Source organism: Diabrotica virgifera, chromosome 4 (assembly GCF_917563875.1).
Source record: "Diabrotica virgifera virgifera chromosome 4, PGI_DIABVI_V3a".
Lineage (NCBI taxonomy): Eukaryota > Metazoa > Arthropoda > Insecta > Coleoptera > Chrysomelidae > Diabrotica > Diabrotica virgifera.
Window position 1 is genome coordinate 35891605 of NC_065446.1, and position 16886 is coordinate 35908490.

Genomic DNA, 16886 nt, shown 5'->3' on the forward strand with positions numbered 1-16886 from the left:
AAGTAGCAACCAAATTTAATGGCATTTCTTGAACAATGTCAGAACTAGACTGTCAATGTACCATGAAAAACTGTAATTGTATGTATTGTTACTTTAGCCAAAGAATTTAAAATTTTATGGTGATATATAAAATAATGACGGTATCAGACATCAATGTGTTGTTGAATTGCCAGCTTTAGTTAAATTGTGGCTTATTTCCCATTTAAAATAGTTGATTACAAAAATGCACAAGGAAATAGCTTCAGAACAACATCAATGTGTTGGGGTTAAAATTAATCTACCCTAAATATACCAGATGGAAAATAGCCAATGAATGTAAAATCAAATGTGAGTGTGATAATATTTAGGTTATAGGTAAGCAATTATCATTACTACAACCTAAAAATATTATCACACTCCCATTTGATTTTACATCCATTCTCCGTGTCCTTTTCAATTCTGATGGAAAAACTCAACGGATTCTTATGGATTTTTGGCTGCTGATTTCGAATTTTGAGGGTGGATTTCGATCCGAGTGGTCAAAAAATTGTTATAAACAATTTAATTGTTTATAAGGCTCTGGCTCATAAACTAAAAGAGATAAAAAAAATGTTTCAAATAAAATTTGTTCCTTAATAAAAAACGAAGGAAAAAACGTTTACTAAACTTAAATCCAACAATTAGAACTTAAGATATCGTAAAATTAGTGCACAATGCAAATTGCCAAATAAGTATTTTTCGAAACTTTATCGATCCTAACTCGGGTTCTACTCAATAAAATGAGCCTTAGAAGGTCTCATTTTAAAGCTTAATTAATAGGCTTTCAAACAAAGTTTGTTAAATTACTTGATCTTCATTTATTTTAAAGTTATACCCGTTTGAAGTTATAATTTTCTTAAAAAAATTGTACATTAATTGGTGTATAAGAGTTTTAAGCAAATTTGAGCTATAAACATTTATACTTTAATTAAAAATAATGATAGAACTCAGAAGGAACAATTTGAGCTTATGAAAATGTTCGTAAATTTATTTTTGGCCAAGATGTCGATATTTTAATGGCGCGCTATGAGGCGCAAGATTGGCTCACAGCGTAAAGGTTCACGCGCTAACTTCTCGATGCAAATTATAATTTCTATCTATATTGTATTTAATATACGTTATCTTCATTTTTCATTTTTGAAGATCCTAATAAAATTTTATCATATAATTTTTATAATTAAATCATCATACTCTACCTCGTATCACCTTTCATTCTATTTAATTTGTCTTCTATTTTTTGTATTAAACGAGAATATTAAAAACTAATATTTCAGAAATACAACTAAAAAGTAAGTTGATATTATTTATTATTACTATTTTTACAGACATTTTCTTTCATACATCTGCATCGAGATATACAGGGAATCTCAGATTTTTTACATCTGCATAAGTTCTTAGAGCAATTTTTACAGACACATGGTGGTACTAAATCTGATCTTGAAGGCATTAAAATTAAAACTTTGAGCTTCAGAGTTTTGTTATCTATAGGCCATTCCACGAATATACGACTGCTTTGGATTATCGCGACAACGAATATTTTAGTGTACAACATAAGAAGTACGAAAGTAAATGGCTCTAATAATTATTCCAATAAACAACAATGTAATTTTCAATTTACTTTCGTTCTTCATATTTTGCACAGTAAAATATTCGTTGTTAAGGTGGTATGACACAATGTTAAAATTTATATAGTTTTTAGGTACAGTTACCGTCACTATTTCAAAACCAATCTTCAACTTAGGGATATGTTCGTGAACTGTAGACTTTCTATTTTAATAGTATCTAGTTAAAATTTCCAAAGAAAGCAGTATATTTTTTATAACTGTACTTAAAGGAGTCCATGTCATAACTTACGTCGTAACTTGTTGTAAAAATTCGTTTTGCATAATAATTTTTGAACTTGGGTAGAAAATAACTATCAGAAACGATTAACTATGCAAAAAGCTTTATTTTAAATAAAATTTCATTGTCCGTACTGCCATAATTTTTAAATTAACTGTACCTAAAGGTAAAAATTATTGTTAAAAGCTGCAATCTGGGGATTTTGTTCATATTACAGCAATAAGTTGGCATTTTTCTAGTGATAAATTAGTTCCGCTGTCACTTAATAGATGAGAAGATGAGTTCACGTGTCATTTAGTAGATGGCAGCAGTGATGTATTAAATGACGACAGATGCGCGTTTGCCGGATTTTAAGAAAATCTGCAAACAATTGAAAACGAGTTTTATAACCACGGAAATATGATGAATCACGCGGTTTTGTTTAGAAAAGTGGCCCCACCCCCTCCCAGCACACATTTTGGGCCTTGTTTGACTTTCAATCATGATTGTATAACGTCACAGTGTCTTAACAATACAAATATACATTTTTTATGCTTGAAACCGTGTGGTTATACAAATGGTTGAAAGTTAAACGAGGCTCAAAGTGTTTACTGGGGGATTATACTAGTTTTGACATAATACATAGATAACATAAGCTCTAGTATATATGTTATGTGGGGCGTATCTAAAAAACAATTTCAGTTTTATTCACTTTCTGGCAAATTTAATTTTTATAGGGCCGCAAATAATGCATTGTTCGGATACAATTAGCGTCTCTTTGTAAAGACGATGACATCGACATTTTTACACACACTACACATGCCAATGACCATTAGTATTTGTTGAGGCATTATCCTAATAAAAAAATTGTAGACAAAACAATATTGTATAGTCATTGATTAATTTATGTCAAATATTTCAGTAAGTGAAAAAAAAAATATTGAAATTTACTGGATTAATAATTAGATAAACCGATATGCAGACGATACAGTTGTGGTTGCTAGCAGTATTGATGAACTTCAGCATCTTATGGACAGGGTACCTACAAAGAGCGAGTAAAAAAAGAGAATTTAACCTTCAACAAAAATGGACACTGGTGAGCAAAACTCAACAACCTGCCAGACAATTGAAAATAAAAAACCAATTCAACACGTACAATTATATGTATACCTTGGAACAGTTGTCAACTCGAAATGGGATCAAACAACCGAAATACGATGTAGAATTGAAAATGCCAGAGCTACATTTAACATGAGAAATATATTCAATAATTGCGACATATATGTCCCACTAAAAATATGGCTGCTAAAATGCTATGTATTTCCAGTCTTGTTGTATGGAGCAGAGACCTGGACAATAACGGAAACATTATCGAAAAGGCTAGAGGTATTCTAAATGTGGGTGTACCGACGTATCCTCAAAATATTCTGGACGACCCACACCACCAACGAAGAGGTATTGCGCCGAATGGGAAAACAAAAAGAAATATCTTTCACAATTAAAAAACGAAAACGTGAACACCTCGGTCATATATTATGAGATATGATAAATATCGTATACTGCAGCTGATAATATAGGGTAAAATAGAGAGTAAACGTGGACCCGGAAGAAGAAGACACTCATGGCTTCAAAACTTACGCCAATGGTTTGGACTAACATCGATCGAGTTATAGACACGCTGTAAACAAAATTAAAATTGCTATGATGACAGCCAACGTCCACAACGGACAAGGCACATGAAGAAGAAAAATTAGAAATGAGATGAAAATGTAAAATTTTCCGAGGAAAAAACTTCCCGTGTTGACATTCCAACATACAAATCAATGGTATCACCCTTTAGAGTTCCCAAAGCTTCATATACCTGAGCACAGAGCTAAACAGTCAGCTAGACTAGACCACTCAAAAAATGCTCTGTAACCCCAAGCTATCAGTCACAATAAGATTGAGAACACTAAAGTGTTTATGTGTGGTGTCTATTACTGTATGGCTGTGAGACCTGGACATTAAAACAGTATGATGTCAACAAACTGAATTCATTCGAAATGTGGATGTACCGCAGAATGCTAAGAATAAGCTGGACCAGCAAAACTACAAATGAAGAAGTACTGGAAATAATGAACACACGTCCTCATCTGGTCAATACAATCAAAATTAGAAAGACGTCATATCTAGGACACATAATGCGCCATAGGGAATTTGAGCAGTTTCAGGTAATATTAGAAGGCAAAATCGAAGGTAAACGGGGTATAGGAAGAAAGAAAAAATCCTGACTCCGAAACATCAGAGATTGGACCAACACAACAGGGAATGACTTAATCCATCAAGCCCAGAACAGAGAGAAATTTGCCATATTGATCGCCAACCTCAATAGAGAAGGCACTTAGGAGGAGGAGGACAACGCAAGAGACCCTAAGAGGTAGTTTTCTGTCCCGATTAAACCCCGATTAGCTAACCAGGACATAAAATACCGGTCCTAAGGCTCAAAGATAGATAGAAAGTAACTTGTGAAGTGGTTACGATTGATTTGATTTAAGATGATAATTAGGGGCTGATTTTCCCGAGGTTTTTTATCAAAAAAAGGGACCAACCATATTTTGAGCATTTGCTTAGTTTTGATGCTACAAACTTAAAAAAAAAACAAAAATAAATATTTTTTAAATACTTTAAAAAAGTTGTAATGAGTTTTCCCCAAAAAAGTGCATCATTTTTTGGTTATTTCACGTTGAAATATTCACTTTGAAATTTGACGGATATGAAACTACACTTAGCTACAACTTTGTTTCAACTGGGTCCATAGAGTTCATACATATATAGACCTGGATCCCGCGTACCTAAAAAAAGTTGATTAATAGCAAGCTGAAAATTTGTTAATAGCTTGACGGTGTCTAGTCGGACAAATTTTGATGTATGGGAACACTGGAACAGGGGAAGTTTTATTTGTGGAACAGCTTAAAAATTTGGAACGTTAGACTACGAAAACGTTCCATGTATTTTGTCGGACAGAACTTCCAATTGATTTTACATGTAAAAATCAGACTGGTGTTTATCACCAACTGGGTATTTTAATGAGTGGAACACGAAGAACATGTCAAATGACAGTAATCAAGTCGGTTAGTAATATAGTAATAGCAGTCTGATGTTTGCATGAGAGTTTAATGAAAGGGTAACAAATAAATTGGATGTTCTGTCCGACAAAATACCTGGGATTTCTTCGTAACCCCTGTTAATTATAATGCCCATTTGGTGACAAATAGCAGCCTGATTTTTGCATGAAATTTTAATCAACGGGTAACAAATCAATTGGAAGTTCTGTCGGACAAAATACATGTGACGTTTTCGTGGTCTGACCGTTCCAAATTTTTAAACTGTTCCACAATTAAAACTTCCCCTATTTCAGTGTTCCCTCCCGTACATCAAAGTTTGTCCGACTATACACCGTTAAGCTATTAACAAATTTTCAGCTTGCTATTAATCATCTTTTTTTTGGTACGCGGGATCCAGGTCTAATACACCATTTTTTTATACTTTTTTAGAAGCTACATATTTTTGCTAAGAATGTTTTTTCGGATAAAATACTTTTTGAGTTATTTGTAAAAGCCGCCTAAAACGTGTTTTTTACTCGCAAATAACTCAAATATTAATTAAGTGAAAAAATCCTATAGAACAAAAGTTGCTTAGAATAAGTCAGTTGGGTACCCTGAGATGGGGTAAAACTCACGCTCAGGGCAAAATCTTACATCGGCACACTATCAGCTTTTCTTGGTTGACATGTTACCTATGTGTATGCAAAATTTCATGTTAATCCAAGCGATTATTTAAAATTTAGAGCAAAAAGCGTGATTTAATGTATATATTTCCTACTTGTATTTCAAACAATTACAAATTTCTTTATCAGTTTAAAATAAATATTTTTGATGCTGTTCTGAATAAAATCATTTTTTTGGTAAAATTGTGGCTTATTTCCCATTAAAAATAGTTTATTATAAATATTTTAGACCAGGTAAAGAATTAATAATTATTGTCGTCTGAAGACAAATATTACAAATATAATCTAAATACAATAAGTGATCAAATATTTTCAAATGAAACGTTTTGTATCTATTACCATTGTTTAAAAAAAGATAAACATTTGTCTAGTTATACAATGCTATCTATTAATAGTAACAATTTACCATTTCCAGGTAAAAAATTAAACACCCTCATCAAGTACAATACAAGTACGATTGAAGGCGAACGGTACCGATCGATCGGTATAACGATCATAAGTTCTCTTTAGTAGGTACTTGGCAATGGCAACAACGCCGTCGTTAATAGAATTAAAATTCGTCGTTATTAAAATGTTCGAATATATATACGTGCTGCCATCTACTGAAAGAAATTGTTAAACGTTAGTTCCTATGATCAACAACCATTTTGACTGCGGCGTTTACATACCCCCTTAAGATAATCCAAAACAGTAGTATATTCGTGGAATAGGGTATATATTATCCATATACAAGTGGATCAAGTTCTTTTGCAGTATCTTCGAGGCACGTTAATTGTGTGTACACCACTAAAATGCTCGTTTTATATGCAATTGGATTGAGTTTGATGTTGGTGGCATATCTTGCAAACTTTGTTTGGAAGTCTATTAATTAAGCTTTAAAATGAGACCATGAAAAGCTCATTTCAATGCGTAGAAGCCGAGTTACGATCGATAAAGCGTAGAAAATACTTACTTGATTGTGAGCCGATCTTGCGCCTCATAGCGCGCCATTAAAATATGGACATCTTGGCCAAAAATAAACTTACGAACATTTTCATAAGCTCAAATTGTTCCTTTTGAGTTTTTCTATCATGATTGTTAATTATGAGTATAAATGTTTATAGATCAAATTTGCTTGAAACCCTTATAAACAAATTAATGTACAATTTTTTTAAGAAAATTATAACTTCAAACGGGCATAACTTTAAAACAAATCAATAAAAAGTAATCTAACAAACTTTGTTTGGAAGCCTATTAATTAGGCTTTAAAATGAGACCTTCTATGGCTCATTTGCATGCGTAGAAGCCGAGTTACGATCGATAAAGCTTCGAAAAATACTTATTTTGCAATTTGCATTGTGCACTAATTTTACAATATCGTGAGTTCTAATTATTGGATTTTAGTAAATGTTTTTTTCTTCGTTTTTTATTAAGGAACAAATTTTATTTGAAACATTTTTTTATCTATTTTAGTTTATGAGCCAGAGCCTTATAAACAATTTATAAACAATTAAATTGTTTATAACAATTTTTTGACCACTCGGATCGAAATCCATCCTCGAAATTCGTAATCAGCAGCCCAAAATCCATAAGACACCGTTGAGTTTGTCCATCAGAATTGAAAAGGACACGGTGACCCCTCTGGCGCCTAGACTATATACTTATTTTAGGTGATAAGCATTGAAGATGCAATCTTTATTCAGAAAACGTTCTGTGATGTAGCCCTTTTTAGGATTTTTTTTTATAAAAATGCCTTTTACAAAGAAATTTAACTATTTTTTCTAACTTATGGTATACAGCCAGCTACAGGAATTTAATTTCCTCGAGGATTTTAGATTTTGTTGATTTACCTTAACAATAATTCCCATTCTTTTAGTTTCGCTGGTAAAAGGAAATATCTGTAAAATGGCATAGTTCATAAATCTACCATTAGGGGTTCTAAGTTGCATCGAGTTCAAATCTCTGTTGCTCAATGTAAGTCCAACTTGATGAGTCCAATGGACCAAAGCTACTTCGTCTGGACTGGAAGCTTGGTACGTGACATCCTTATCTGGCATTTGTAAATGTTGATCTGCTTCAGTTTCAGAAGTAAAAGATCCAGAATCTAATAATATTAATAACATTAATTTGTTAAATTTGAAATTAATTCATAACTATGTATTATTTTCTTACACATTGCATAAGACTTTATATTGTTTTTGGTATCAAATTTTATTTGAACTATTATTTAATATTACTTTTAATAAAAGTACAAGTTTTAGAAGTCTGAAATAAAATTGGGATGAAAGTAGTCCATTGTTAGAGTGCGGGAATATCTCGAAAAAGTTACAACTCAAGAGGCAACATCAGCGCGCGGAAAACGCTTTCCAAGATTGCGGCTTTAATTTTCAATATTTTTTCGAGATATTTGACACACATATTCGTAATACATATAGGAAAGAATGGCGGTACAGAGCCCAACTTGAGAAATATGTTAGTATACAGGGTGATTGATTAGTGGGGTAAAGCTCAATAGATCCGCTATAGTAATAGATAGCAATAAAAGTTAATAACAAAAATTTTAGCCACCTTTGAGCTTCACATTACAAAATTAGTTAGAATTTTACAGGGTGTTCGATGACATAGTGGTAGATCAAACTTATGTTTTTTTAAATGGAACACCCTATATTTTATTTTATATTCGAAATCCTGTTAACTTCTCCATCACAAAAATATAAAGGTTTGTAATGTTATACAGGGTATTTACAAAGTTATAACCAATTTTGTATGAAAATCGTAACAAGTTCAACTCCCTGTATAAATAAAAATAAGCACAACAGCAATGGTTTATTAATGCCATATTTTTTTATTTATTGTCAAAATTTTTAAGAATTATTGATATTGCTAATTTTCTTTATATCAAATACAGGGTGAGTCAAAACGCAAGTACATTATTTTCTCAGTAATGTTAAATGGAACACTCTGTATTTTATATCATTATTGAAAAGTAACATTAACGTACTTTAATTTTTATATAACATTCCCTATGCCCAAATTTATTAGTTTTCGAGATATTTTCATTTTTCAGAGCAAATTATTTTAGGTGTTTAAATTTATCTAAATTTTAAGTAAGCCATGACGGAATTGACAATTGACGATTACTGATTACCAATCCGGTAATCAAGTGGTAGGGGAGCAAAGTATGCTAAATGTGCAGTCACTCGAGCGCTTTGGGGACCTATTGGGTTGTGAAGAGTAGGTCCTAAAACCAAAAAAAGAGTAAAGTTTTCCATTTTAGTGGGCGCTTGCCATTTTTTAATTTAGTTTTCCATTTCCAACAATCGTTTTTTCCGATTATAACGCCATCTATCCATAATTCGAAAAAATGTTTCGAATAAAAATTACTTATTTTTACGTAAGGAATCCAAATCTGCAATAAAAAATGAGGGCTCCTATTTAAGATTTTAAAGTAACCCCCCGCCCCACATCCATGGGGGGTCGTGTTTAGTACCATTCGATAGATTTTTCAAAAATATTGAATAAGTGTATTTTACAGTTTTTCGATCTGATGTTCATTTCGCGAAATATCGCGGGATTCGTATTTAAAATAATAAATTTACCCCCCACCCCTCTCCGTGGGAAGTCGTGTTTGGTATCATTCGATAGATTTTTAAAAAATATTGGGCATATATTTTTTAGTTTTTCGATCTGTCATTCATTTCGCGAAATATTCGCTTTTTTCTTGTGAAACTTTGGTACTCACCCATTTCCTTACGCCCGGCTCAAATCGTCAGATTTTTGAAATATACACTCTTTTGCATGTACTTAACTTACCTTATCTTAAAATATAAAGGAAAAGATTCCTCTCATTGGCTGTATACCATAATAAAAACTTACTAATGAAGTAAAAACCTCACATGTAGGTAGGTGGTATATAATTTATTAAAAAATTTTTTCTAAAAATGATCCAAGATGGATAAAATCACAAACGTTTTCGGACCAATCAGTCCATCATCAGGTGGTAGAAACTTCAGATCCAAAGTAGTTGGAACTAGCTACATATTTAGGTCAAAAGACCTTAATGTAATAATAATTATGCCATTTAGGCTACAAAAAGACAGTCTGTCAGTTTGAGGCCAAGATGAAGACCACTTTGTAATACCGTTGCAATTTAATTTCTTGTGACATCGACTTATTGTCGACATTTTTGTAGCCTAAATGGCATAATTATTATTACATTAAGGTCTTTTGACCTAAATATGTAGCTAGTTCCAACTACTTTGGATCTGAAGTTTCTACCACCTGATGATGGACTGATTGGTCCGAAAACGTTTGTGATTTTATCCATCTTGGATCATTTTTAGAAAAAAATTTTTAATAAATTATATACCACCTACCTACATGTGAGGTTTTTACTTCATTAGTAAATACCTTATCTTAATCTGGCAATTTCGAGGTTTTTTAAGGATAGATTTTTTTTCGGACCCCCTTAACGAACTCCCCTGTGTTAAGAGCCAATATATGGTAGAGGTACATCTGCAGGGTACCAGGTTTCTCCCATATGCTAATCTGACGCGCTCGAGTAACTGCAAAAATCCCCGCTTGGGCTCCCCTACCAAAGGTAACAATGTAGCAAATAAAGAAATAAAAATAATTTATTAGTAATACACTCGACAAAAAAAAAACACAACCACAACATGCAACAGTTTTGAAACAATTAAAAACTACTTTTTTATGTAAATGTAACAAATAAAAAAAGAAAATTAGAAATAAAATTTACAAAAAAACACACAAACACAAAATACAACATTTTGTGAAGACAATTAAACACTACTTTTGTATTTAAATGTAACAATGTAACAAATAAAGAACGAAAAATAATTTATCAGTAATACATTTTGTAAAAAAACATGTTTGAAAAAATTAGAACTACTTTTAATAAAATATTTTTAATATTTAATTACATAAGGTGTTCAAAATTACCTCCTAACACATTTATGCACGCCTATAAAAACGATCATTGAATGAGCTACTTACTCTACGGAGCATTTGTAAATTAACACATCGAAATACACTTTGTATTCTATTTTTCATCTCATCCCTTGTTGTTGAAGGTATTTCATAAACTTCATTATTAACGTAACCCCAAAAAATCAGTCCAGTTTATTAAATTCTGGTGATTTAGGTGGCTACGCTAATGGTCCATTGAAAAATGAAAATATCTAGAAAACTAATAAATTTAGACATAGGGAATGTTATTTAAAAATTAAAGTACGGTAATGGTACTTTTCAATAGTGATATAAAATACAGGGTGTTCCATTTAAAATTACTGAGAAAATAATGTACTTGCGTTTTGACTCACCCTGTATTTGATAAAAAGAAAATTAGAAATATCAATCATTCTTGAAAATTTTGACAATAAATAAAAAAATATGGCATTAATAAACCATTGCTGTTGTGCTCATTTTTATTTATACAGGGAGTTGAACTTGTTACGATTTTCATACAAAATTGGTTATAACTTTTTAAATACCCTGTATAACATAACAAAACTTTATATTTTTGTGATGGAGAAGTTAACAGGATTTCGAATTTAAAATAAAATATAGAGTGTTCCATTTAAAAAAACATAAGTTTGGTCTGCCACTGTGTTATCGTAACACTCTAACTAATTTTGTAATGTTAAGCTCAAAGGTAGCTAAAATTTTTGTTATTAACTTTTATTGCTATCTATTACTATAGCGGATCTATTGAGCTTCACCCCACTAATCAATCACCTTGTATGGAAATTACTCTATAAATAAATAAAATATTACAAAAACTAGTCTGTACCGCCATTAAGAAGAACAAAAAATACACTTTCTTCAAATAAACTTTTTTATCCCATGCCTAGATTTTATGTACATTGGATTTACTAAAAATCGATTATCTATAACAAGAAATCGAACTTAACTGACTTGGCAACATTTAGCGCGCCTATGAGTATAATAATTATTGTTATCACAATATTGTGCCTTCGTTTTTGATAGTATAGTGTCACTATCACTACCGTACTGCCGACACACTGTTGCCGCACTGTTGAAGGTTAGCAGAATTTTCGAAAAAAAATATTAATGATGCGTTGATGCAGCCTCTTAAAAAAGAAAACCAAAATTTCATTTTTTGTTGAAACATCTTATGTTAAAGCGGAGAATCTTCGGTTATTCTCTATTCCATTCTTAATTGAACACTCTGTATATTGTAAGTGTAAAGATTCTTTGATTATTTCTAGACTGGGACGAATTAATAAAATAAATAAAATAAATACCAGTATCCTTCTTTTCATTGGTTTCATACATAGGAGTAACATTGTGACATAAGGCCAACGCCTGTACTGCATCTTTGATTCTTGTATTTTCACTTCGTCTAAATTTGTCAGAGTTTACTTTTACATTTTCGTTATTATAAGAACTGCGTAATAATGTGCCGACCTGCAATACAAAATAAGGTTAAATACAAAATAAGAATAAATAAAGTTAAAAATATATTCGCTCCGTGCGTGACCACGGTGGGAGTACCCTGAAATGATGACAGCGTGAGGAGCGGCAAAGTATGACAATAATGGAGCTATCTTTGTAATGTCATTGTCATTGTTAGTATAACAAATTTTACCAAGAATGGTAAATAAATGTTGCGTATTTAATTGTGCTACTAATTATAGCCAAAATAGTAAGTGTAGTTTTTATAGATCTCCCATAATTTCATATAAAAATTAGAGAAAAGATTTAAACTAGGAGTAAATTCAAAAGTCAGATTCACACCCAATAATGTCACTATAATAATCACCAGATTCATCTTCTTTTTTGGTTGACCATGTCGGCCTTCGAAATAGTGCAGTAATTGAAGAGTAAAATAGGTTATTACCTCCGAAATTTTTCACTATGAACCGATTTACATGAGATTTTGGAATTAGGCTTATCCTACCCTTAACTTCAAAAGTGATATTTACCCGAACTCCGTTTTTTATTTTTTAATGGAAAAATTGACATTGAGCCATTTTATCGCCAAACGTGTTTAATAATAAAAAGTGACATTGTGAAGTGTTTTCTGACATAATAACCTCATGTTAAACTCATTTTCATCCCCTTGAAAACCGTACAACCCTTGCAAAAAACTCCTAAATTTAAAAAATTTACATATAAATTAATTTAGTATGACAAAAAGATTTAAATATAGAGTAAAAATGATATTTTACGTTTTCTATCTTAATTATCATATTGTTAACCCCCTTTCAACCCTTAAAAACAACCCCTAAATAGAAAAAATGTAAAAAAAATTAATTTGGTTTGACAAGAAGACTTAAATATAGAGTAAATAATATTTTACGTTCTCTATCGTAATTATTTAATTGTTAACTCTTTTCAACCCTTAAAATCAACCCTTCGATTAAAAATTGTATAAAAAATTTCTTTTGATAAACTAAAAAGGATTTAAATATCGTTCCACGTTCTCGAAAAAGCTATGCTGGAAAATCATATGCTCAAGTTCTTTAACCCTTAAAACTACACCTAAATTAAAACATTGAATATGTATCATTTAGTTTTTGGGCCATAACTACTTTAATTTTGAAGCTATCACAACTTATTAAAAAGCATTTGGACGTAATTAAAAGAGCTACACCTTTTTTCTGTATAATATGTAGTAAAAAACCTTTTATTTTGAAATGGTGAAGGGTCAAAGGGCTCGAGAGAGACTGTGGTTGCGCTACCGCGCGCTCTTTAATCATAGTACATTCTTTCACGGTTTTTGCTGTAAAGTTTAAAGAACCGCTTGGATTGACATAAAATTTGGCATACGCATAGCTAACATGTCAAAGAAAAAAAGTGATATGTTGCCGATGTGTGCTTTTGCCCTGGGGGTGAGTTTCACCCTATCTCGGGGGGTGAAAAAATATATGTCCAAGATAAGTCCCGAAATGGATAAACTGACTAATTGTAAGCAACTTTTGTTCTATAGAGTTTTTTCACCAAATCAAAACTTTTCGAGTTATTTGCAAGTGAATATGTTCATTTTTCAAAAAAATAATCACGTTTTTAGACGGCTTTTCGCAAATAACTCAAAACGTAAGCATTTTGTCGAAAAAAAAAAATATTCTTAGCAAAACTATAGCCTATAAAGAAGTGAAAAAACGTCTCTATACCTAGCAAAAGCAGAGTTATAGCTAATGAAAAATAGGTTCATATTCGAAAAATTCCAAATAGAATAATTCAATGTGAAATATCCAAATAATGAAGCATTCTTCGGGAAAACACATAACAACTTTTTTAGGTGTTTAAAAAAGCTTTATTTCTGTTTTTATAAAAAAAATTTCTAGCATAAATGTAAGCAAGTTACGCTCAAAATAAAGTTGGCTCCTTTTGTTTTGGCAAAAAAAAATCAGGAAGATCACCCCCCAATTAGCAACTTAAACGAAATTAATCGTTACCGCTTCACAGGGTACTTTACTTATGTTGTGTTTATATGATCTGTAAGTTTCATCGATTTAAAGTGCTTATTTTTAAAAAAATTTGACTTTAAAGTGAAATTTTTAAAAATTTTTATTTTGAAAAAAATACTTTTTTAAAAAATTAAAAATTGTTAAAGATAGCAAAAATCTTAAACAATAAAAAAGTCGGCTTTACTTTTATGAATATTTTGTATTTTTTGATTTTCTGTAAGACAAAAATTGGTTAAGATTCGGTGTTTCTAAATTTGCATACACTCGTGATAAGTGACTCGTTCAAGCCCCTTTAACTACAGCTTTTTCAAAAATAAGGACTTTGAACCGATGAAACTTACAGATCATATGATCAATACATACGTGAGTAAAAAACTTGTGAAGTGGTAACAATTAAGTTCATTTGAAATGCTAATTAGGGGGTGACTTTCCCTATTTCTTACCATAAAAAGGGACCAACTTTATTTTGAGCGTAACTTGTTTACTTTTGATGCAAAAAAATTTAAAAAAAAAACAAAAATAAGCATTTTTTAAACACTTTAAAAAAGTTAAAATTAGTTTTCTTCAAAAAAGTGCTTCGTTTTTTGGTTATGGCACGTTAAAATATTCCATTTAGAATTTGACGAATATGAACCTATTTTTCATTAGCTATAACTCTGCTTCTACTAGGTATAGTGACCTAATATATACACCATGTTTTTCACTTTTTACGTGCTATAATTCTGATAAGAATTTTTTTTCGACCAACTATTTACTTTTTGAGTTATTTGCGAAAAACCGTATGAAAACGTGGTTATTTTGTAGAAAAATTAACCTATTCACTCGTAAATAACTCGAAAAGTATTAACTTGGTGAAAAACTTTATAGAACAAAAGTTGTTTAGAATTAGTCATTTTATCCATTTCCGGACTTATTTCGAACATATATTTTTCACCCACAAAAGGTGGTGAAACTCACTCCTAGGGCAAAAGCACACATCGGCACAATATCACTTTTTTCTTTGTCTTTTTAGCTATGTGTATGCCAAATTTCATGTCAATCCAAGCGGTTTTTTAAAATTTAGAGGTTTTGCAATATTTTACCTTTAAAGAACGTACTATCAATCATATCTTTGTCAATTTTTTTGTGAGAGGAAAAACAAACAAACCAAAATTTTTGTCAAAAAAAACCTATTTTTTATTATTACACTTTTTTACGTATCTTTCATCATTTTTGAGATATTATGAAAGTAAGGTGTTTTTTTTTAAATTCGAATTTTTTCCCTTAAAATCGTGATTTTTTTTTAATGTGTCCCATGTCCCAAAGCAGCGAAACTGCTAGAATCCATCAAACTCTTTATAGTAAAATTGATTCTAGACGGAATACCATTAATTTTAATTTTGGTGGAAATGGCACTTATGAAATGAATTGATTTAAAAAAAACCATTAGATGTTCCTCTTTTTTCATTACAGCTCACTCATTTTACGTACAAGACTTTTAACAATGCTCATTTCAAAGCTTATTTTAAGCACTATAAAATCCTTTTTCATTATCATGAATAAAATTTATCGCTCTCCGCTAGATGGCATTGAATACATCGATTAATTTCACACAAAATAAAAAACGGCTTTGATCTTCAATATCTCGCTTAATATTGCACTTAGAACACTCTTTAAAAAACCAATTTGTTCATTTTTTTTACCTGCTACAATTTTGTTCAGTATAATACTATCGTTAAAATGCATATTTTTGAAGATATTTGCAAAAAACTGTTGAAAATCGTGAGAAAATTCCGAATTTTCAATTGAAAAGTATTGGGTTTTTGAAAAAACTTTATACATTTGTTGCTTAAAATTAGGTCTTCTATCTATATCTGAGGTTATGTTGAAAAAAAAACAATGTCCACCACCGAAAAGGGGTGGCAACCACCCCCAGGGTGAAAACTGAGTTCGGGTCGATATCACTTTTGAAGTTAAGGGTAGGATAAGCCTAATTCCAAAATTTCATGTAAATCGGTTCATAGTAAAAAAATTCTGAGCTAAAAATCTTCAATGACTGCACTAACGGTAATCCAGTAATCAGTATTAGACAACTTATAATACTAATAACAATAGTACCTCGCTAAAGAGTTCTAAAAACAATAGTTTTTTTTATATAAATGCAACTAAAAATCTAAAAATTAAAGGAAACACAAAAAATCGGCATATAACTTAATAATTAACCTATTAATTTTAAATATCAATACTGTCAAAATTTCATAATTTAATGGAGTAAACTGGCCTGCAGTTGGACCAGTTACAAACAACGAGGGGAATTTGAATTGCTCCTAGTTTAAAAACGAGGATAGATTTTGCCCCTTCTGTTCCGTTTGGCGTTGAAAAGATAAATTATTGTGATGAATTTTTAGAAACCCAATTTTTAATACTACATCCATTTTATACATAAATTGTAAAAATATCGTTAAAAAACTAATTTATTAGGCCGCGGATTATATGTAAGTTACATATTTTTACATATATTACATATTTATAGATTTTTTGAAAAAAGTGCATATTTAAGTGGTAAATACATATATTTACATATTTTCGTCACTTTACTCTGCAATGGAAATCCTGAAAACCATTAAGATGTAATTATGCAGGGCCTGTCCGTTTATTGGGAAGTTTTTAATCAATGTTTCTAGGTACTATTTACCTGAGATCTTAACAATTCTTAATCTCCGCAAATTGACTTGACCGACTTGGATGTGGGGCCTGGCATTAACCAGAAATAGTCATAAAATGAACTAATATTTATTTTTCATTTATAATTTGAATAGACTTACAGCTCCCGGAACGAGTCAGTATAGCTTTCTTGGGCTTCAGTT

The 16886-nt window shown here is 31.0% G+C and overlaps 1 protein-coding gene across 2 annotated transcripts in view; it reads right to left on the reverse strand.

The window, feature by feature from the left end:
* LOC126882984 (probable phospholipid-transporting ATPase IIB) overlaps positions 1–16886 on the reverse strand; it is a 75720-nt gene that overhangs the window by 18585 nt on the left and 40249 nt on the right. For both annotated transcript variants that reach the window (XM_050648129.1, XM_050648130.1), the window contains exons 8-9: positions 11872–12034; positions 7435–7688 (exon numbers count right to left, since the gene is read on the reverse strand). In XM_050648129.1, coding sequence (XP_050504086.1) covers positions 7435–7688; positions 11872–12034 — 417 coding nt within the window. The remainder of the gene's footprint in view (positions 1–7434; positions 7689–11871; positions 12035–16886) is intronic.